This window comes from Pleurodeles waltl, chromosome 3_1 (assembly GCF_031143425.1).
Source record: "Pleurodeles waltl isolate 20211129_DDA chromosome 3_1, aPleWal1.hap1.20221129, whole genome shotgun sequence".
NCBI lineage: Eukaryota > Metazoa > Chordata > Amphibia > Caudata > Salamandridae > Pleurodeles > Pleurodeles waltl.
In genome coordinates, this window is record NC_090440.1 from 1,551,101,884 (window position 1) to 1,551,124,175 (window position 22,292).

The following is a 22,292-nucleotide window of genomic DNA, read 5'->3' on the forward strand; positions in this document are numbered from 1 at the left end:
CAGGGAAAACAATGACTTCCACGCATGATCTGACAGGTTAGTGAACAGTGTATAATATCAACTAATCTGAGCGCAGTCGTCAGTTTTTGATTTTTACTGTTTCAATTCAATCTAACGAAAGTACACAAACGTGTTTGATGCTTTGGACTGACTACCTCCGGTGGGAGTACACATGCACCCACCCAAGACCACTGTCAGAATCCCATTCATATAAATGACTGCAGTTCCTGTCCCCATAACTGACAGCATTTTCAGGATCCTCTCCCCATTAACTCTGCATCAATCTTGGCAACTTCAAAAAGTACGTATGAATGTTTTTTAAAGTCTGGTCCACAATAGTTAGAGGAGGCAAACCTCCGGGCATTTAAGTACTGTACTACAAGGCCCATACCTTATGCTGGCAATGCTAGGTGATTCTGCCCCAAGTCTGCATCGTTCTAACTGACTGGCGACAATTTGCCTTTCCACCTCAAGCTCTCTGGTAAGCCGCTGGAACTGCAGCTCCTGCAAAAGAAAAACAGAAATGCGTATTACTCCCTCAAAATTAAAACCTTAAGAGATTCTTGCATTTGAAACAGTCAGCAGTGTTAATTTCAGGAAAAAAACTCAACTTATTACGGTGCTCAAACATTTCGAGTTTACTCGCCCACAGCAGATTTTTATAATTCAGCAAACTAAATCACATATTTATAAATAATCTCACCAAAACCAAGCAAACAGCAGCTACAGATAGTTTTCAAGTTGCATTAAAGTGACTGAAATAATGTGTCGCAGGAAACCAACTAAGGTGACTTCACAAAACAGTCTGTATAATCAAAGAAATTGTTGACTAAACTAAAGTGGGCAATTATAGCATTAAATGAAGTTAATGTGTGTGACGTTCACTTATTCTTGATGAAATGCTGCCGGTAATGAGTCACAAATTTAGAGTTCTGTACCTTTTGGTCAGTGGCATCCCCAAAATGTGAGTGAAAGTGCTCAAATGTGTATCATTCAAACCCTCTTACTGATAGCTTCCAACATTTTCGATCAAAGAGAGGTGCAAGTGCCATTCTATGGGAGTAAGACATTTGAATGGACAGGGATAGGAAAAGTAGTTGGCATCAGGGAAAATATTTTCTACTAAAGGAAAATCAAAATGTGCAAATGCATTTCTGCACTTCAAGTAAACATGCAGAATTATTCACTTAGTTGAATCTATGCATGCGGAAATGTATGCATTAGAGCATGTAAGACATCTGGGTGCTCACTAACTAACTAAGAATGTGGAAAACCTTATTGAAGCACATTTCGACGCTCAACGAGCTCATTAGTTTGGATGGGGACGCTGGTTTACACACACGACCACAGTAACTCATTTTGCAATTATTTGTACTTCTGTAGCTCAATAAGTAATTATTCCAACATGGAGTGCAAGACTTTCAGGAGGGTGTGATACAGCGGAATTTTTAGCACTGTCCCTTGTGTCACTAAAGTAATGAGACTGTGACAAGTTTTATTTTATAAACGTAAAGAAGGGAAAAATGAACGTACAAAGCTACACTGACACGCATTTTAAATGTGCAATTTGCTTGTATTTCGAGGTTCGACAAAGGTGCCTTTTTAATTAAATCGCATGCTAGAAGGTTAAAGTTGATGTCAAAATGTAATTTAGACTCTAAACTAATAGCTCATGTACGAATGATATTAGATTTCTTGTGTTTAATGAAAGATTAATGACTTTATGTGCAAATGAGAAAAACACAGTTTTATATTTTACCTAATGCAATGCAATAACAAAGCTTTTCCAATTTGAATGAAAAGTTTTACTCATCCTGATGAAGTATTATTAATTATGTATAAGTTTGCATATTGTGTGTTATACTAAAAGGTATTAAATCAAATGCATTTTATGTTTTCCTTGTGTTAGCACAACTGTGGCCTACAGAGCTTGCATCACGTAAAAGCATTGAATTATTGTTTGCCAACATGAAATCTTTCATATTTTGTTCCCATGAGAAGCAAAGTCCCTTTTGTAATAACTCTACTGTTTAACTTTGAGAAGTCATACCCATTTGTCCTTGAGAACTTTGTAATGCATGAACATTAACTAAGATCGCATACATTTGTCACTAACCTGTTTGGAGTCACAAAGAAAGGAGATGTTCCCATGACAGACATTGGATATTGTCGAACCGTTGCAACCTGTCTGGTGATCAATTTTAATGGGATGATGCCCCTTTAGCATAATATGAACTGACACCTTTGACAAATCGGAACACTTTCTGTGAATTAATATACTGGAGGACATTCAAATCTTGGTCAGAAGCAGTTCCAGTCTTCTTAGTCAGAGACCGACTCTTTCCTGATGCTTGCTTATGCCTTGCTAACCAGATGCTTTGCTGATGAGGATTCCTGAATGCATTTTTTTAAAAATTTTTAGCTAGTGTCCTGTAGCCAGAGTTCTTCTTTTTGCCCTTTTTTGTATTTTGCCCGCATGTGTCCCTCCCCTCCCATGTATTTCCCTAGTTTGGTTAGCTGTGGGGTTGACTGTGTGCCCAGCCACTGACAGACTCCGCTAAATTTGACTTGTCTAATGATTGTGCAATCTGAGCACTGTGTAATTTCTGTGTCACAGATATTTATATTGAAATTCTGTATTATTCTTCTTGAATGGTTAGTTTTATTGATGTTAGCATGCCTAAATCTATCTATTTGCGGTTGTTGTTGACGGGTCCATCGTGGCCTAAGATCCCGAGATAACGTACAAGTGTAGAAGATGGTTAATTTATTGTCTGCAGTGAGGTACTTGTCATGAGACATGGTTGACAGTGCAAATAGATTTCCTTGAGTGAGTATGAGTTGTTGGTTGGTATTTAGTGAATCCTGGGTGCACAAGGAGTATCTATATCAACCGGAGTGACAATTGTTGGTCAAGTTTCACTGTGTAATTGTGAAAGCCACAGGCAGAAGTGTAACCCCGTACAGCTTTCGGAGTGTTTGGAGTTCCTCCCTGTGTGCAGACAGGTTGTTGTTTTTTGCTTGCATTATTTTGCATTAGTTGCAAGTAAGCGATTGTGTGAGAGACAATTGTGAAGGGAATGCAGCTTTTAAGAGAAGTGATTGTGACGCCATTCTGTGTCAAGCTGGTATAAGTCGGTTAGTGTGAAGTCACACTGGTATTGGTGGACAGTACAGTGTTGCAAATGTTTGAGAACAGCTTGCAAAAAGGATTGTGGGATTGAAATTGCTTCCTGATTTGATTGAAAATTGTTGTAGTTAAGTGAAATTAAGCAAACATTACATTTTTCAAAGCATTAAGATGTGCGCTAAAGGGAGATGTGTTTATTCCAGTTACAGAGGGTAAAGCGTTGCACACGCGAGAACCCCAGCTTATGAAGTGTCAGAACCAAAAGGAGCTTCCGCATGCATATGGCCTAAACAATGGAGTAAAATAACTGACAAAGAGGGTTCATTAGCTTTTCCTCATTATGGAACATTTAATTTGAGAGTGTTAGACAATTTGAGGACAGCAATGTGCAAAATAAAGCCTCCCCCAGAATCCACACTATTTGAAGTCCTTGCTATTTGGGAACTTAATGCAAGACAGAAAGCAATGACAAAATTTGAGACAAGAATGCAGAAAGCAGTTAAGTTATTAGCACAAGCTAGATAGGATGAAGAACAAAAATGGTGGAGAGAAGACATATTGGATGGAGTGAGAATGTTTCCAGCTGTTACAGAAGTAAGTGATGGGAGTACAAAACCTAAGACTCGTAAGAAAGAGACAGCAAAAGCAGAGAAGACAGCAGAAGATGAGAGTAAAAAGACAGTAACATATGAGAGTAATTCAGGAGATGAGTTTATAATGCAGCTTCTGATGAATCATACCCCACCTGTATCATTCAGCTGAGGCAGAAATGAACAGCAAAGCAGTACAGAATGTAGTTTAGAATGTGCCAATGGCTCCAGTTTCACAGATCCAGATTCAGACAAACCCAGGTACACCTGGAAGTTCAATGACAAGTGCCTCACCAGTTCCAACTGTTAATACAGCACAGTCCATTTCAAGTCCAGTTATAAATCAAACAGTACCAAGTCAAGTTGTGAATCAGGTAATGCCAAGACCTAATGAGGACTGAACGGTGCAGACACCTAATGTGCTAAGGCTGAGCAGAATATTATTCAGAACCAGCCTATGCCAATGTATACACCAGTGCAGACAGTGTCAAATGTTACCCTGAATCAACCGGCACAGACTCCCAGTACTGTTTTAACAGGTTACAGTACTGGAATGACAATTTCACAGAGTCAAAGAAATTTGATGGGTTCCGATGCACTAGCAGTTCCTGTGACTATAGGTTCAGTTGTTCCCTTGTATACTTCAAGTAAATCTGAAAGTAATGACCATTCAATTAATGTTTAAGTAGTTCCTGAAATGCCAGCTGCATCTGCTGGAATATCATCGATTAGCATTCAGAGATCAGTTCTCAGTACAAAAAATGCAGGTACCACAAGCCAAGATGACACAGCAGCAGGTGATTGCTTCTCAGCAAAACAGGAATCAGATGGCAAAAGTAAACATGAATCAATTGGCAAATGCACATGTGAATCAGATAGCATCACAGTTTACTTTAATTTGAGTGAAGAGTAATTCCTAGAAACATTCCACAGTGATAGTTCTGATGATGAGGATTGCATGCTGGCTGCATCCTTAGAAGTAGCTCATCGTGGTCCCTATGTAACCACCAAGGTTATGGGACACGTGCCATTTTGGTCAGCACTGGAGCTACATGTTCTACTGTCAGAATAGCAGAAGTGCCAGACCTGCCCCTATTGGGAAGGAGAATTGGGGTTTTTAAGAGTATCAAATAAGCAATTGACAAATCCTATTACAGAACATGTTCAGGTAAAAATAGGATATTTGAAGATAAGCACCAATTTGTGGTTTGCGATTCAAGTACAGTAAATTTGTTAGGACAGGACCTGTTCTGTAAGCTGCACTGTTCCATTAGCTGTGCACCAAAAGAAATAGAACTACAAACACATGAGTAAGGAGTCCTTTGTGAAGTTGTAGAACAGTACCCACTTGTCTCACAGTGTCCAGTGATGGTGCAATGATTTGCCCAAAGAATTGCAGGAAACACTTCTTCCTAAGTTTTGGGGATTTTTCAAGAAAGGATATTGTTCTCATAAAAGGAGTGGGGCCAGTTAAGATAACAGTAAAACCGAATGCAGTGTATCTGAGGATACCACCTTACAACATGACACCAGATGCATTTGCAGGAATGACCGAGCAAGGTGTTCTGAAGGAAATTTTGGGAAGCCCTTGTAATTCCCCAGTTTTAGGATTGCGGAAGCCCAATGGAAAATACTGCATAGGTAAGATTTGAGAAAAGTGAATAAGACTGTCTTTCCATGTTGTCCTGTGGTACCGAATCCAGCAGTGATTTTATTTCAGATTCCGTGTGAAGCACAATGATTTGCCGTTGTTGATTGGTACCAAGCCTTCTCTATTCCCTTACATGAGGAAAGCCTATTCGGCAGTTGTATTTTACCATGGTGTCATGCTCCACAGGGGTATATGGAATCACTATCAATTTTTAATCAGATTTTGAAGAAGTACTTGGGGTCCTTTAAAATGCCCTATTATTTAGCCTTAGTGCAGTTTACTGATGACCTGTTGGTTGCGTCCAATGCTCGAGAAGCCTGTAGAAGAGATACCATAGCACTCTTGAATCATTTAGGAGAGAATGGACAAAGGTTCCCCAGCAAAGTTGCAGTACTGTAAAAAGGAAGTCCGATACTTAGGTCACCACATTGAGAAAGGTGCAAGGAATGTGTCATAGGAGAGAATTTCAGCAATCATGGAGATGAATGCCCCAGTTACTTAGAGGGAAGTCAGAGTGTTTCTGGGAATGGTTATCTACTGCCGCCAATGGATTCCAAATTGTTCCCTTTTGTCCAAGCCCTTACAGAGATTGACACACAAGGATGTGTCGGTACCATTTGAGGATGAATGCATGAAAGACTTCACTGAGCTTAGAGGACGTTTAAGCCAAGCCCCAGCTTTGGGCATGCCTGATTACAACAATTTTTTTTTGTTGCTGTGAGAGGGATGGATGTGCTCTCTCAGTTTTGACACAGTTACATGGATGTGCAAACAAGCCTGTGGCATATTTTTCAGCCACACTTGATCCTGTAGCTGCAGCATTGCCCGGCTGTCTAAGATCCTTATTCGCATTAAGCGTCAGCATTGAATAGTGTGAAAGCATTGTTATGGGCCACCCACTGAATGTTTTTATTCCCCATTCAGTGAAGATTTTGCTTACCCATACTAAGACCCAATATCAAACCAATACCCGTGACATTCAATGAGCAAATAATCTTAGGTTCTCCTAAAGTCAATATCTATGGATGCAATGCTCTGAATGTGGCTACCCTTTTGCCAGAGCCTGTTAAAAAAGATGGGAACCGTGAGGATGATGCTGAGCATGACTGTCTTGCTGTAACTGAACTTTGCACCAAACCAAGACTCGATATTCGAGATGCCCCCGTGGACGAAAATGTCATTTTTGTTGATGGCTTCTGTTAACAGATCCTGTTGGTGCCCTGAAAGCTGGTTATGCAGTTTGCACAGTCTCAGGTGTGATAGGAGCCTCTTGGCTTCAAGGAGTCTTTTCTGCCCAAATAGTCAAATTGATTGCTCTTACTAGAGCATGCTGTGTTTCTGAACAGCTCGAAGTGACCATATTCACTGATAGCCAATATGGGTTTAGTGTTGTTCATGACTTTGGGCAGTTGTGGTCCCAGAGAGGCTGCATGACCTCTTTTAGATCATTTATTCTAAACAGTGACAATGTTCATCAATTGCTGAAAGCATTACACTTACCTATGAAAATTGCAGTTGTAAAATGTGCAGCTCACCAGAAATCAAGTCCTTGGGAATGCCTATGCCGACGAAGTTGTGAGGTATTGTGCTTTGCATTGTACTTTCTTTAATGAGGAACTGAGCTATGGAAGTGTAAATTTCTTTATGACAGCAATTGATACTTGGGAAGAAGTCAAAAGATTGCAGGATGAAGTGACAGAAGAAGAGAAGCAGGGTTGGATTAGAGCAGGATGTGTTCAGAGGAATGAGGATGATGTTTGGTTGTCAAGTGAGGGTAAAGTAGTGTTACCAATAGCTTATAGCCCCAATAGCAAGATACTACCACAGACAAGCTAACATTAGTAGAGATGCAATGATTAGAACATTCAGACAAACATGGCACAACCCCAGATTTAGATTGGTTGCAGAGGCAGTGTGTCACAGATGTGTAACATGTCAGCAGATGAATTTAGGGAAACTTACAGTTGTTACACATAAGTAGATCAGGAGGACCTTTCAAAGGAATGCAACTTGATTTCATTGAGTTGCCACTGTGTAATGGGCTGAGGTATATTTTGGAAGGGGTGTGTGTGTTCTCCCATTGGGAAGAGACTTAACCAACTCGAAGAAATGATAGGCTCACAGATGCAAAACTGCTATTGAGGTAGTTGATATCTCGATTTGTTTTTCAGACTTCTCTGGAATCCGATCAAGGAACTCATTTCAATAGTGAGATGCTTAAATTCTTGTGCGGCATTACAAGTTGAGCAAAGATTGCACTGTAGTTACAGAGGAGAAGCATCAGGACTGGTAGAACAGATAAATGGAATGTTAAAGTCTTGACTAGAAAAAGTATGTGCATCTACAACACTAATGGCCAGATGCATTGCCTCTTGTCCTGATGAGTATGCATAGCATAACTGACAAGGACAGGCTTCTTGCCACATGAGATCATCAAGAGGCAAGCTTTGAGATTGCCAGCAGTGCCTGCAAAGGTTTTTGTGAACATTTAAGATGACATGGTTCTGGATTACTTCAAATGACTAACTGATGTGGTTTGTTCCTTGTCTTGCCAGGTTGGAGAAACAACTGCAACAAGAATTTTGTCATAACCCGACTCCTGGCACCTGGGTGCTAGTGAAAAAGCACACAAGAAAGACATGCTTGCAGCTGTGTTGGAAAGGCCGGTATCAGATTGTTCTAGTGACAACAACTGAACTAGATTAATGCGAGCCGCACACGTAAAGTTCCAAGTACTCTCAATGAAACAGCGCCTGTTCCCTAATGGTCGGTTACAGTGAGAGAAAGGGCCCAGGTTAGCCAAGCTGTGGGGACTGGACAAGTGGCTAACATAGAACATGCACAGTCTGGTAAAAATCTGACAGCGTCAACAGAAGGTGACGGTAAAGAAGGGTCGAGACAGTCAGGTGACTCCTAGCTCAGATCATGCTGAAATCCCAGTCTTGCCAGAGAAAAGAGTTGTCACCAGAGATAAGTGGCCCGCGAAAAACCCAGAGCCAGTGATAGAAGTGACTCCTACTATTGTTGAAGTAACTGAAGAATGAGATCAAAGTGACAGTGAAACTGAGGGTTATGTGACAAGGAAGTCAAAGAGAAAAAGTGCTAAGTCAAAGATACTCTGCTCCCGAATGGACTAATTTCACAACTGATGACTGCAAGAAGGAGTTTGTTGCCTTTTATGTTAACAATTAGTCTCCAGTTGAACATTTTGGAGCATGAAACTGCTTTGGAACTGAACTTTGTCTTTGTTCAAAACAGCAAAGAAATTTCAATCTTTGCTGGAAGTACTAATCAGTGATTACCAGGTCGTTTATCATTAGAGACATTTGAACTTTTAGTTTTTGTAAATAAGAGGCTCTTGGTGAACATTTTGGACTTTTGTTTTTGAAAAAACTGTTTTTGACTTTGCTTTGCTCAAACAAAGAAAAGACTGAAAAAGATACTGGGGAGAAGGGGGAGTCAGGGGTTGAAGGGGAAGCAATTCTCCTCCCATCCCTGACAGAGGTGTGGGTGGGAGGCCCAGGGTCCGGGTGCAGAACGAGCTGGTCTTGTACTCGGCGTAGGAGCGCCGTGGCCTAGGGCGAGACCAGCTCGTCCACGGCACCCAAGGGGTTAAACTGGAATCCAGCCACAGATAAGTAGTGTTCCTTGCAGACATGTCTGTCATATATGTGGGTGGTGTAAAAACAGAATGCAGCTTGCATATGACAACATTTCATGTCAGAGGTGCACATCAGGCATCATTTACAACAGACTTATAGAGAAGATAAACAGACCAGATAGTGAGTTCCAATGTACACCACTAGTTTTGGAGGGGAAGCATGGGCACTTTACTACTATTTAGCAGTGCTAAAGTCCAAAGAGTTCGAAAGCCAGCAAAAAGAGTTCAGAAAAAGGGGGAGAATCTGGGGCGAGTAAAAGGGGGAGAATCTTGGGTGACTGTGCAGAAAAGGTAAATTTGCCACAAAGTGCAAAAGAAATTGGTACTATTATTACTTAATGTCTGCACAATCGCAAAGTCTCACAGCACTAGGACAATCCCCCAAAAGTGAACAAAATACTTAATTGAGAACGGGAACATAGATATTACCATCTCCACATCCTTGACGTTTATGAACAGTCTATATAATACATTACTTTAAGGCAGGTGAACTATTTGGGTAAATAGCAAATTAAAGTGAGCACAAGCCATTACTTATTCAACTTTTCGTCACAAAAGACACTCTTGATTCCCATCATCAGATATTATGCTAAACAGGTGAAGATTGAAAAACGTTTATGGATGTTCCATCAAAGGCAATCCCATTTGACTTGACATAAGGATTTGGGGTTAGAGTCACTAAATTTAATGTATAGATACGTCACAGTGGTGTCACTTTGTTTATCCTCTCAAAGTCTCCAATATTTTCTGCTACAACATGAGTCCGGCAGGTTTTCCTGCCAACAAGTGATAGAGAATAACGCTACCTACTAGACGAAAATAAATAAAATCAAGACATCCAACAATGAATGAAAATAACCACTGAAATCTGGCAGCATTTTATTAAGTAAACTAGCTAACCTTTTTTTTTAATTATTATTTTGACTGGCATTTTATAAAGACAACAGCAAGGCAGCAACCTCCAAAGGGGAAAGGGAGAGGTACCAGGGAGAAAAGAGAAAGAAAAGAGAGAGAGAAAGAAAAGAGAGAAAGAAAAGAGAGAGAAAGGAAAAAGATAGATATATCTATATATATGTCTGACACAACATGAATTTTGGTACAGTATTTAATGAATCATGGGAACTTTGCTCCATCTTTGGTTAATAAGCACAGGTCTACAGTTCGCTCTGTGGTGCAGGGTGGTCAGCGAGACAACTGTCAGGGGTCAGTCTGTCTGGGTTCCCGGCAGTACCATCATGCAAATTAGAAGTGTTCACATTTGGCAAGTTTCCCGCAGTATTGGGGGTGAGCGGTTGGGTGATAGAGTGGAATGTCTACATCATATGCATGCCAACATTGGACGCCAGATGTCTTTCGGGCACGATGTCAGGGTCATACATTTCCAGTAGGTGGAAAGCTGTTCCTGGCAGTAAACCTCATCTTGCAGCCAGGACTTAGCCCCTGGTGCAGGCCATCAACCCTAATGCACAGCAACTTGTCCCTTGACTAAAAGTAATAACATAGCAGTGAGGCACCCAGCTCCAGGAGGGACATCCCTGACATATCCTAGGAGCTCAACCAGTGGGGTCTGTGGCAAGGCATGGCCAGTTATCTGGAGTATGATTGAGTAGAATTCAGTCCAGTATTTCGGAACCCCTGGGCACTTCCAAGTTTAGTTTAGTTTATAGATTTGTAGAGCGCATGGCTACCCGGGGGCATCCCAGCGCTAAAGTACACCATGAATGTCGGAAGAGCCAGGGGAAGCAGATTAACTGGGAAAGAGAATGTTTTTCAACTTCATCCTAAAGAGAAGTTCAGAGGATTCCTGACGGCATTCAAAGGGCAGGGCATTCCAGAGCTGAGCAGCCCTGATGGAGAACGAATGACCTCCCCATGATCTCTTGACCGAAGGGATGTAAACTTGTCGAGAAGAACGAGATCTAAGAGGTCTAAGGGGCGAGTAAAGAAAGATCTGTTTTCTAAGGGAAAGGGGACCCTTATTGTGTAAGGCTCTGTGAACAAGACACAGAGCTTTAAACTGAATGCGCTGCTTAATCGGGAGCCAATGAAGAGCTGCAAGTGCTGGTTTAGCGGAAAGATGCCTTGGGGTATTCATGAGAAGTCTAGCTGCCGCGTTCTGCGTAACCTGCAGCCTCTTTATTACATAATCTGGAGAACTAAGATAGAGAGTTCCCGTAGTCCAGGCGGGAGAGAACTAGGGCTTGTACAAGAATTCTTCTGGCAGCGAATGGCAGAAGTCCAAGAATCTTCCTGACACTTCTAATTAAGCCGAAGCAGATCGAGGAGATTCTTTTAGCTTGTGGCTCCATAGTTAAGCATGGGTCAAGCAGAAAGCCGAGGCTTTTTACTTGTGTTATTGGAGGAGGCAGGCTGTTAAAAGCCTCAGAGTACATAGCCAGAGGGGCGGTAGGGGCGCCATTACCTATAATCATTACCTCTGATTTGCTTTCATTAAATTTCAGTTTCGACAGGGTCATCCAGTCCCCAATATCTTTCATGCAGTCGGCCAGGATGGCAGAGGGGGAGTCCCTACTACTAGAGAGGGAAACCACCAATTGCGTGTCATCAGCATAAGTGACCATAGAGAGGTTATAAGGAGCGACTACTGTGGCCAAGGATGACAGATAGATGTTAAACAAGGTGGGGCTTAAAGATAAACCCTGCGGGACTCCACAAGATAGAGACCTGACGTCAGACAAAAAAGAGCGATCCAAAACTTGAAAGGATCTTCCCGTGAGGAAGGAGGAGAGCCAGGCAAGGGCTGGACCTCCTAACCCTATCTTGGAAAGTCTATCAAGGAGAAGAGTATGATCGACAGTGTCAAATGCTGCACTAAGATCAAGGAGGATAATAGCAGCATGACCAACTTGATCTAGAAGTTGCCGAGCAGATTCAGTTACAGTAAGGAGTGCCGATTCTGTACTGTGATGGGTTCTGAAACCCATTTGAGAAGGATGTAAATGATGGTGGCTCTCAAGATGCCTGGTCAATTGCAGGTTCACGTGCTTCTCCAGAATGTTTGCCAATATAGGAAGAAGGGCAATGGGTCGATAATTATCCAAGACAGAGGGATCCAGCTTAGGTTTTTTTAAGAGAAACTTTATGATTGCATGTTTGAGGGAACTGGGAAGAATACCAGCGGACAAGGAATTATTAAGTATTTCTGTCAAAGGACCAACAACAATATCTGCTGCCTTCAAAAGAATAGAAGGAGGGGCCAGGTCCAAGGGAGAACCCGATTTGATATTAGCAAGAAAATTCCCAATCAGAGTACCTGTGAGGGGGGGAAAATTGGTTAACTTGGTCATACCCATAGGATAATTCATCTCCTGCCCCATGAGATTATTCTGAGAGGGAGATGGAGGATAACCGGAGTATATCTTGTTAATCTTGTCTTGAAAGTGAGCCGCTAATACATTACTATGCATAATAGAAGCTTCCACCGGGGAGGGCGGCATAGGGGGTATAGTGAGCTCCTTAAAGATCTGAAAGATTTCTTTCTGAAAGGTGGACGAGTTCTCTATTCTACTGCTGTAATATAGAGCTTGTGTTGTCTTAATATTATGATGGTAAGATCTAATAGCTGATCTATAGGCTTCTTTAGCAAGATGGAGGACTCTGTCAGCATGTGTTTAGGCGCATGAAGCATGGGGTGGTGCAGTGGGCAATGTGGCATGTAAAGCGTAACAGTTAGCACAGAGCTGGTGGTAAAGAAGGGCGTCTAGCGCTGCAGGGCAGGAAGCTTGTGTGCCGAGAATGGGGGTACGAATTGATCATCAGGGCATATGACCGCAAAGGTGCTGAAGCCTCCCCTGTGCGCTCTTGCTCTAGCGCCATTCTCTTGCAGTTGCGGCAGCTTGTGGCTGTGCACATAAGGGATGGAGGGAACAAAGCTAGAAGATAAGAGGGTGTGATGCTGCATGCCACAAGCCCACTGGACGCACTCCAGTGCTAATTTCTGCACATGGAGGTTTGTAGGGCTAGTATAGCACTATGGGCGGAGGCCATGGGACCACTTGATCTGCCTACACCACCGAATGTGGCTGAAATCGTGCGGGAAAAAGCCAAAAATGAAGGTACTGGCCTTGTGCACATAATACAGAGCACCATCTCAGATGCATTGAGAACCGCCTGCTGAATCAACGGAGTAGGTGTCTCCCACGTAACCCTCGGCTGTTTTCCAGCCAGGCCAGGGCAACCAAGCTGGAGCACAGGAGTTGAAGGAAGTGTGCAGTGAGTGGGATCGGGAGGTACAAGAATTTGGGCAGGAATTAGCAATCTGCCCCTTACAGACAAAGGCAGTTGAATCCAGGTCGGGATATGATCTTCCAACCAAGTCATGGCCTTCTGTAGCTGGCCTTCCAGAGTTCATCTATGTCACAACTAAGCCAGATGCCCAGGTAGCGCACTGGTGGCTTATTTCAGTGGATATTGAGATTGAAACGATTGCATGCCTGTGGTGAGTTAGACGTGTATTAACCTGGCCTTCCGCCGGGCATTCAGTCTGCAGACATTCCAGGTTGGCCATATGGTAGTTGTCACCACGATGCAAGAGGTGGGCGACATGCTGTAGTAATGGCAGGCCAGCGAGGCCTATCACGTGCATGGGGTGGTGTCTCTGCAAGGTGCCTTGCCAGGTGTAGAGACCTGAAGTGGATAATGGAAGAGGCAAACAGAAAAACAAACCATTCAACCTAACCACCCTCCACCCACCCACTTCAACAACAACAACAACAAGTGGATAATGGAAGAGGCAAACAGAAAAACAAACCACTCAACCTAACCACCCACCCACTTCAACCACAGAAACTGGTTGAAAGACCCAAATCCACTCCCACCAAACCATAACAATCTCAAACAATGGCAGTGAGCAGCGGAAATCATCTCTTGATGATTAAGTGTGCCAGGCGAACTACCCAGTCAAAGACGAAATGGGTGGCTGACAGGCAGAGGTCAAGCCCTCAGTGACGGTCGGTACAGGTCCAACAGAAATTTCTGCTAAGTGATCATGGCAGGGTATGGCAAACGTCAACAGATACAGCAGGTCAGTTCATGTTGGTCAGGCATCTCCAACGAGTAGATCGTGAGCTACTGGTAGCTCTCCAGCTACTTGTGAGTAGCTCTCCCATGTGCAGCCCAACTTAGTAAATTATAAGTTTGAAGTAATAAATGGATCCCAAAATTGAAAAGAGTGTACTCAGGATGGAATTGTGCACATTTTTCACAACTCATAACTTGATGTTTGGAGGAAAGACATGTAAATTTCAAAAATATACTTAAAGCCAATATGGTTGAGTGATAAATATGTTTTTAATTGAAAATCAGTAACTCCTATTACAAAAAAGGTTGGAGACTCTGATGTGGATCAACAACGGAGTCGCCTGAAGAACAGGGAAAGGGCAGAATGGCAAGTTGACCGTGGAGCAGCAGTAAGGGCACCGGGGCCATCCTCAGCCGATATCACTGGGAGTGCCATTTCCCTGTGACGAAGGCACTGTGAGGGGGTCCGTTCCAGCAGTGGGCGAGAGGTAAAGTGATGAGGTTTGCAATTGTGCTGGATGCAGAGTTTTGCCAGATACATAAGAGAGTAGGGTATGTCAGCTTTCTGAAGGATGCGCTTAGTGGGGAGGTACTCTCAGCTGGCCACCTGCACTGTGAGCATGAAATCCGCATAGAAGGAAAGGGCTTTGCCTTGGCATTAGATCAGTGGTCTTCAAACTTTTTAATGCCGCGCCCCCCGAATTGAAAAATAAAAATCATTGGGGGCCCCCCCTCAGAATTTTTCACATTTATTTTAGAAAGATGGCAATGTTTAAATAGGTCTAAACCTATTTAAACATTGCAGTTAAGTATTGTTACCTTTTTAAAACTGAAATAACATGCTTTTGCTTAAAACAAAGGCATGTTATCTATATAATATTTCTTTTGGCCAGAGTTTGGCGCCCCCCCTGGGATCACTTGAGGCCCCCCAAGGGGGGCCCGCCCCCCAGTTTGAAGACCTCTGCATTAGATGGTGCTACACTCATGCGCAAGGCGTAGGAACTTCACAGTCTCTGTAATTGAGAAGCTCTGCAACTATGGGTCATACTTGCACACCCAGCAGGGACTGGGGGCCAAGTGAGCGATGAGCCCTTTCCACAATAGACCTTGAATAATGACCATAGCATGTGTTTAACGTGGTTTTTCATTTTGTGCGAACTCGTGCGAACTGAATACGAAACTCTGAAAGCATATTATGTTTGTTCTTACCTTTAAAGGGTAGATAAACTGGGAGTCATTTTAAGTTCTTATCTATAGGACTACATTTACCTCAATTCTTTTTATTCGGTTTCATTTTCTTTACTGTAACGGTTCCTTTTTATATCTCACCAACAGACTACGTTAGTTGTTATCAAAGGCCTACTGTCTACAATATAATAGAGTACACTTTCCTCCCTAACCCTGGAGCACAGTTTCCTTACCATTGATTTGACTGGATGTCTTGTATCCTTCCACTTCTGATATTGGGGAATCATTTTCTCATTCCTCTTTTAGCACTCCATGGGAAAGCATGATGCTCTTTTATGGTCTGTGCTCCTTTTTCTGCTTATAACACCCTCACTACAGTTGCTCCCCTACTCTTCCCACATACACTGTTTTTTTGTTTTTTGAATGACATTTTTAGGTCCAACCTAGACAGCGCTTGCGCTGTCGCTTAGCAACCTGTTGTAGATGGTTTGTGAGGTTCAGCTCAACCCACTGATTGTAATTTGTGCATTCCAGTGTGCTTTAAAAATCCTTGCTTGCTATTGGTTTATCTGACACTTTGTCCCACCTTCCCTTTTTAGGTCTCCTCCCAAGAGATCAGACCAACTACTATCTAAGTACACTGCTCATCATTTTAGGATGCTTTCAGGGACTACTTTGATCTTTCTGCTGGAGCACTGGAGGGAAGTGCTGTCTTTCCGAGCTCGGTTGTAAACAGGGCTGTAAGTCTTATCGTCAAGTCACATTTGCTGTGCATTCCAAGCTATAAAGAGCCCAGCTCCTGCTCCTCCACGTTCCGATCTTGTTTTAAGTGCATTTCGACCACTGGTCCTAACTATCACACAGAGAAGTCAGCTGTGGAAAGTGCAAGAAATATGTTTTACCAGTAATATAGTGTAAGTAGAGCATTCATGTTTATAAAACCCCACGGAATCTGAGGACCGTGTCTTCAGTCGTGCTTGTATTACAGGCTGGGAGTCTCCTTCGAGGATCACAGCACAATCCAAGAACAGGATGTGAGGCTCTTCTTTAATGAATTAAAGCAGGTGAAAATCCAGCCTGAATGTTTCATCAAGATACAAATTCCAGTGGGATCAGTGCTGTTTGGGGAAAGTACTAAGGGACTCAGACAAGTAAGCACAGCACCGGTGCTTCCTGAGGTGTGTTTAATGTAAGCCGCTCAAGCGTTCTTAATCTGTTAGTTGTTCAGCTAGTTGTTTCTCCTTTCCTAAAAATTAACCTTACTTTTTTTTATTTTATTTTTTATTGTGTAGCCCACATATCATAAGTGTTACACAATGGACAATCATGTGCTTTCTCCCATTGTGACACTTTTTATTTCTTTTCTCTTCTTACTTTTCCTCCATAATATGTGGCAGCAGTGCTTAATTTGTAAATAAAAGCTTGGTCCTCTTTAAAACTATGTACAGCTCAACCACCCCCTTCAGCTCACTCTTGCAGCTTCCTGCACAACAAAGTCAGCTGTGGAAAGCACAATAAAACCAGTTTACCCGTAATATTGTGTGAGTAAAGGATGCTGGTTTATAAAAAAAACAGTTTGCTTTGCATCACCTGCCACTACAGCTGCAATCTTCTATGTATATATGAAATTACTTTTTTTAATAAATAAATTTACAAACGTTTACCATAAAGTGCCAGACAGAAATTATTAATAAAAAAGATAGATTTAAAAAAAAAAAAAGCTTCATAACTTTTACAAATACTTAGTAGTTACAGTTTCACAAATTGTGCTAAATGACCATAATAGATTAATGTTAAATTTTTAAGAATCTAACGAAAAATGACTATTGAGTTAACAAATACAAGTATATTTTTGTTTACTTTATTACAACTGCCTGCTCCGTGCCCGTCTGTACTGTTAAATAACAAGCTGCCTGATTTCAGTTTTACATGTTTTGGTGGGGGAACTTGCATTGACTGTTTTGCATTTTGTGTGTGACCTTTGCAAATGAAAAATTATTATCAGAACAAAATAGTGTCTGCATCACTAAGAACAGAAATTAACCAAGCAGTTATTTGGTCGCCTCTAAAATAAAAAAATCTTCTTTTACATCGTAACAAGCTATCTCTTTTATATTACACTCCAGGACTATTGTCTACAATGTCATGGGTACTTTCCAATCCATACCATATGATCTCTTCTCTTTCCCCACTCCTCTGCTCCAATCCATCATAACTACAATATTCTCATCCCAAACGCACAATAATCTTGAATGCCCATCCGATATTCCCATATCTACTTCTAGAATTCCTCCAAGAGTAACTTTTATAAACTCTATATAATAACATCTATGCATTCAATACCCTACAGTACATCTCCCTATATTGTCAATAATAGAAACTGGTACAAATTTGGAATTACTTTAAAGACCACTTTTATACAAAGCTTTTACAAAAAGGCTATAGATCCCATTTCTCAAACTATACATTTGTTTACTGTTGTTTGTTATCTAAAGTATCCTACTCACACTGCTCTCAAAAAAAGCTTTTATACATCAGGGGTCTCCAAGCTTTTTGGTAATAACTAGTTATATTCAATAAAAATCATCAAGAACTAGTAATCTTAATACTATTGAAATACTAACTACATCAAACAAGATTACATTAGTGATCTTCATGTACAAGATTACTACCAGCACTAATCACCACAATGCATCAGGCATTTTTACCAGTAAAGTTTTTTTAATTTAAAAAAAAAATAAAAAAAAGCGTTAGCAATAAGGAATAATTTATCATAGGTAATAAATATCAGCCATACCTGTAATAGCTCTTTTACCAAAATATCACCATCTGTAAAAAAAATTCACTAGTGCACATAATTTATCAGTCAAATAGCGGCTTTACATATATTGAGGAAATCAAGCCACAAAACTCTACAACATAGCTTCTGCCTCTAGTTCATTCACTGGTTCCTAAATAAGCTACCTATTCCTCTCTTTCTTCCTTTTTATCTACTCTTCTCTGTGAGGGAAGCTTTTAATGTCCCATCTGTGAGAGGGAAGCTTGCACTGTACCTTCTGTGTTAGGGAAGCTTACATTGAATCTTCAGTGTGAAGGAAGCTTGCATTGTACCTTCTGTGTAATGGAAGCTTGCACTGTACCTTCTATGTGAGGAAAGCTTGCATTATACCTTCTATGTAAGGGAAGCCTCCATCAGTTCCTAAATAAAATACCTATACCTCTCTATTTTCCTATATATTCTATGCAGCTCTCTCACCCATATATATTCACCATGCCACACAGTTCCACTACACAAATACTCTGCACCACACAATTCCATACTGCACAATTCCATAACTAACAATTAAAATACAAACCACAAATTTCCACTCAACACCACATACATCCCCTACACTCCAAAACACATGAATAAAAGGCACTGTCCTTTACAACACCAATGGCTGTAACTCTCGCAAATGTGAGACCTACTGCATTGCAAATGCATGTTTACACTGCTTTCACCCTCCCCCAGGATTGTCTATTGCTCTCAAGTAAGTAATTTTTTTGTTTTTTTATAATTTTACCAGGATCCAGCTACTGTGTAGCACACGACTACTGGGTTGCTGGCTTCCGTCTTTATGTATAGCATGCCTGACCATCTGCCATCTTCGGTTGGTAAATTAAAGTATTAAAAAAGTCTTCTAAGATGGTCTTTGTGCATGAGCATGCACACACCCAAATCTACAGACAAGTGGCCAGTTTGGACTGTTTTTGGTTAGAATTTGAGGAAAAAAAACAGTTCTAGATGGTCGTCCTTATGTGCACATGCATGTTCACACAAGTAGCCACAATGGATTTTTTTAAAATTATTATTATTATTTTGGAGGCATGGGTGGGCATCTTGTTTTTTTTCTTAAGCATAAAAAATAATTTCAAGATGGCTACTGATGCATGTGAATTCTCTGGCACCTATTAAAAAAAAGAAATCTAAGATGTACGCCTGTCCTTCCACATGCATGAGGATGCATGGTTTTGCCCATAGACCATATGAAAACAAACAAGCATTGCCAAACCTACATAGCTCTCCACCCACATTTAAAAGATGAGACTGCAGGCTTTACTAATACTTGTATCGTGTTGACGTATTGTTAAGTCTTTCTTCTTTTACTGTTTACCCTGTAATTTATTTTTGTTCTCCCTATACCCACTACAATAATGCTATCCTTTTGATCTAAATTCATTCTACATCTACATTTTTATTGTATTTGTCCCTAGTACGAATCGTACTATCACTTACTAGTAACACTGAATATTTAATTTAGATTTTTTAATACAATTGAAATCTACCTGGCCCTGTACGTTTTATGAAAAGAAAGGTCTTCTTTTATTAAGTAAACCTATTTCATTTTTTATTTTTTTAAAGATTTTTTGGCTTCTGGTCTTTTAACATCACACTTTAAATATATGACGTAATTTGTAATTTAGAGTAACAATAATTTTATTTAAATTATTATTACTTTTTAAATAATTACATTGGATTCGTTTTAATTCACAGGTTAGCCTAAAATGCCATCCTTTTTATTATTCATATTAAATGTAATAGGTCAAATTTAATATCATTTCATATTTTAATATTTTGTACAATTCTTAATGTTAAACATTTTTTTGCAATGATGAGGGATGTTTAAAAATAATTTGTAGATTATGTTGGGAAATGAGGGATATGTGATGGGACACAGAATTTATGATCTTTTTGCATTTTTGCCTATGTCTTGGGATTAATTTGAGTCTAAGATGCAAACATGGATGCAGCCATGCAATACATGTTCAGGAATCTCTCAGAAGCCCACAAACAACTGCCTTAAATAATGAAATTCAGAGCACTGTGTTCAAAGAACTTCAGAAGAAAACCAGATAGCCCAGTAGCTTTCAAAAAGATGTTTGTTTTCTTCTTCAATGTAGATTTTCTACTTGGAAAATTTGCAGGTGTTTCTTATAGTTAAAAAAAAAAAAGATGCTTTTTTACAGCCGTGTGAATGCAAATGTCATGTGATGAAGATTTCCAGTAGAACAGGCAACACTGTTTCTTTGTCTAAGTGTTCTAGCATCCTTTTTGTCCCACCTTTATTTGTTGTTCTGAATTACAAAATACACATAGGAGAGTTAATCTTCACCTTGTGTTTGTTGAAGGCATTTAGGATCACTGATGGCACAAAGTACAACCTGTTAGTGAAGTATATTTCACTACACATCCCAAGATACCGCCACTCTTTTTTAGTAATTGTTATGGTGTGGCGCTCAGGGCTCATGGTGCATCTTCCTAGTGGTCACTGTGCAGCGCTGGTTGCTACCAGGTAGCGTCTAAGAGTATTAACATGTCTGAAGGCTCCGTAGCTAAGTTTCTAGTGAGCATACTCTGGTTCTTGTCCATGAAAAAAAGAAATTTAAGAGGCCGATGTAGGAAAGACTTTTAGGATAGGCAGCGTGCAATACAAATCTTCAAACGTCTCACTGATTTAGCCTGATGGTTTAGGGAGAATAGAAGGAAAGTTCCAATAATGACGTCCAACAGGAAAACAAAAAGTATTACAGGAGTAACATTTCACCTCTGTCTTCGTCACACAAAGTACTGCCAGGAGTTAGAAAAATGATGTAAAAGTAGCTCACCTTGAAGCTGTAAAATGATCAGGTGGAGTTATTTGGAGGGATTTCGAAGGGATTTTGAAGGGATTTTCAATTAGAAAAACAGCCTTTGGTAGAGGCTTGCACAACGTCATGTTGGCTGAATCAGTCCATGGCACATACCTTAAAGACATTATGGGGTGGTGGGGTATCCGGACCCCTCTTTAAGAATAGGCATCCTAAAAGGTCCCAAAAGATATAGTAACAATGTTTTTTTTTTCCCATATGGCACACGCTTGTACTGTATAGTACTGGATTTATTATATATTTACAACCAGATTTTGACAGGTGCTCAGACTCATGAGTTATAACGTCCCAGATTGTTCTAGTGTTTGCCTCAATTAAGTCTGGTTGTTGTTCAAATTTGAGAGGTTGAAGTAGGGAAAGACTTCTGGCTTAGGAAAGGAATCCATATTTTATTGATGGGGAGGTCACACAGTGACAAATTACATTAGTAGGCAAGAGGGTCAACACTATTGTATGATTCACAGGTTTCAAATACATTTGTTTGTTCAAATGTTATGATGCCTCCATGGAATCTTTCCTCAATAGGCTAAAAGAGCTGCAGGGTTATAGCTAGTCTAATGGTGCCCATCAATGGTCTGCTCCGTTTCATGATATTGCTCATAAAAAGCAATACCTATTCAAACACCACCTCCATAAAAAATGCAGTATACTCCAGGTACAGGGTACAAGAGTGAGAGCAGAAGGAGCAGAGAGGTAGAGATAGAGAATTATAGAACGAAAAGGTTACTCATCTAACAACTGTAGTTCTCCAAATTGGTATCATTCATAGATTAACATACTTGAATTATCCATATTGTTGAGCTGGGAGTCCTTCAGTACCAGCAAAAGAACAGTTCTACGTAAAAATCAGCTTTAAGACTATAAAAAGGATTGTTATTAGCCTATTCCTATCATTTAAAAATGAACTATACTTTAACCAATCAGAGACCGCCGGAAGACCACACCCAGAGAGACCATCATCCTTTAGATTTCATTTAGAACTCATGTGAAGGAGCAATACAAGTAGGGGAGCCTCTAGCAGGAACAGAGTGGGCTGCATGCGAGTCTATGTAAGGTTTCAATCTTCAATCAACAGCATCAAGTTAGGGTTCAAAATGTTACCTATCTTTGAGAAACTGAGCAATGCAAAGGACTCCCCCTTCTCACACAACATGCGGTAGAATTCTGAAGGAACGTGGTCCCTCAGGATGTGGTCTGCAGGCTGATGGACTCTAACGTTTAGTTTTGTTTTAAAAGCTGTGGATAGGCTACTGATAAGCCTTTGCTATGAGGCTATGCTTTACATGGACCTGCTGCTTTTATGATACAGTGAGACTCCCAGCATATGAATTTATGAAAGATCCA

At 40.7% G+C, this 22,292-nt stretch overlaps 1 protein-coding gene across 8 annotated transcripts in view; it reads right to left on the reverse strand.

The window, feature by feature from the left end:
- The window catches only part of PKP4 (plakophilin 4), a 643,120-nt gene that overhangs the window by 428,205 nt on the left and 192,623 nt on the right, over positions 1-22,292 (reverse strand). For all 8 annotated transcript variants that reach the window (XM_069225136.1, XM_069225133.1, XM_069225134.1 and 5 more), the window contains exon 4: positions 392-504. In XM_069225136.1, coding sequence (XP_069081237.1) covers positions 392-504 — 113 coding nt within the window. The remainder of the gene's footprint in view (positions 1-391; positions 505-22,292) is intronic.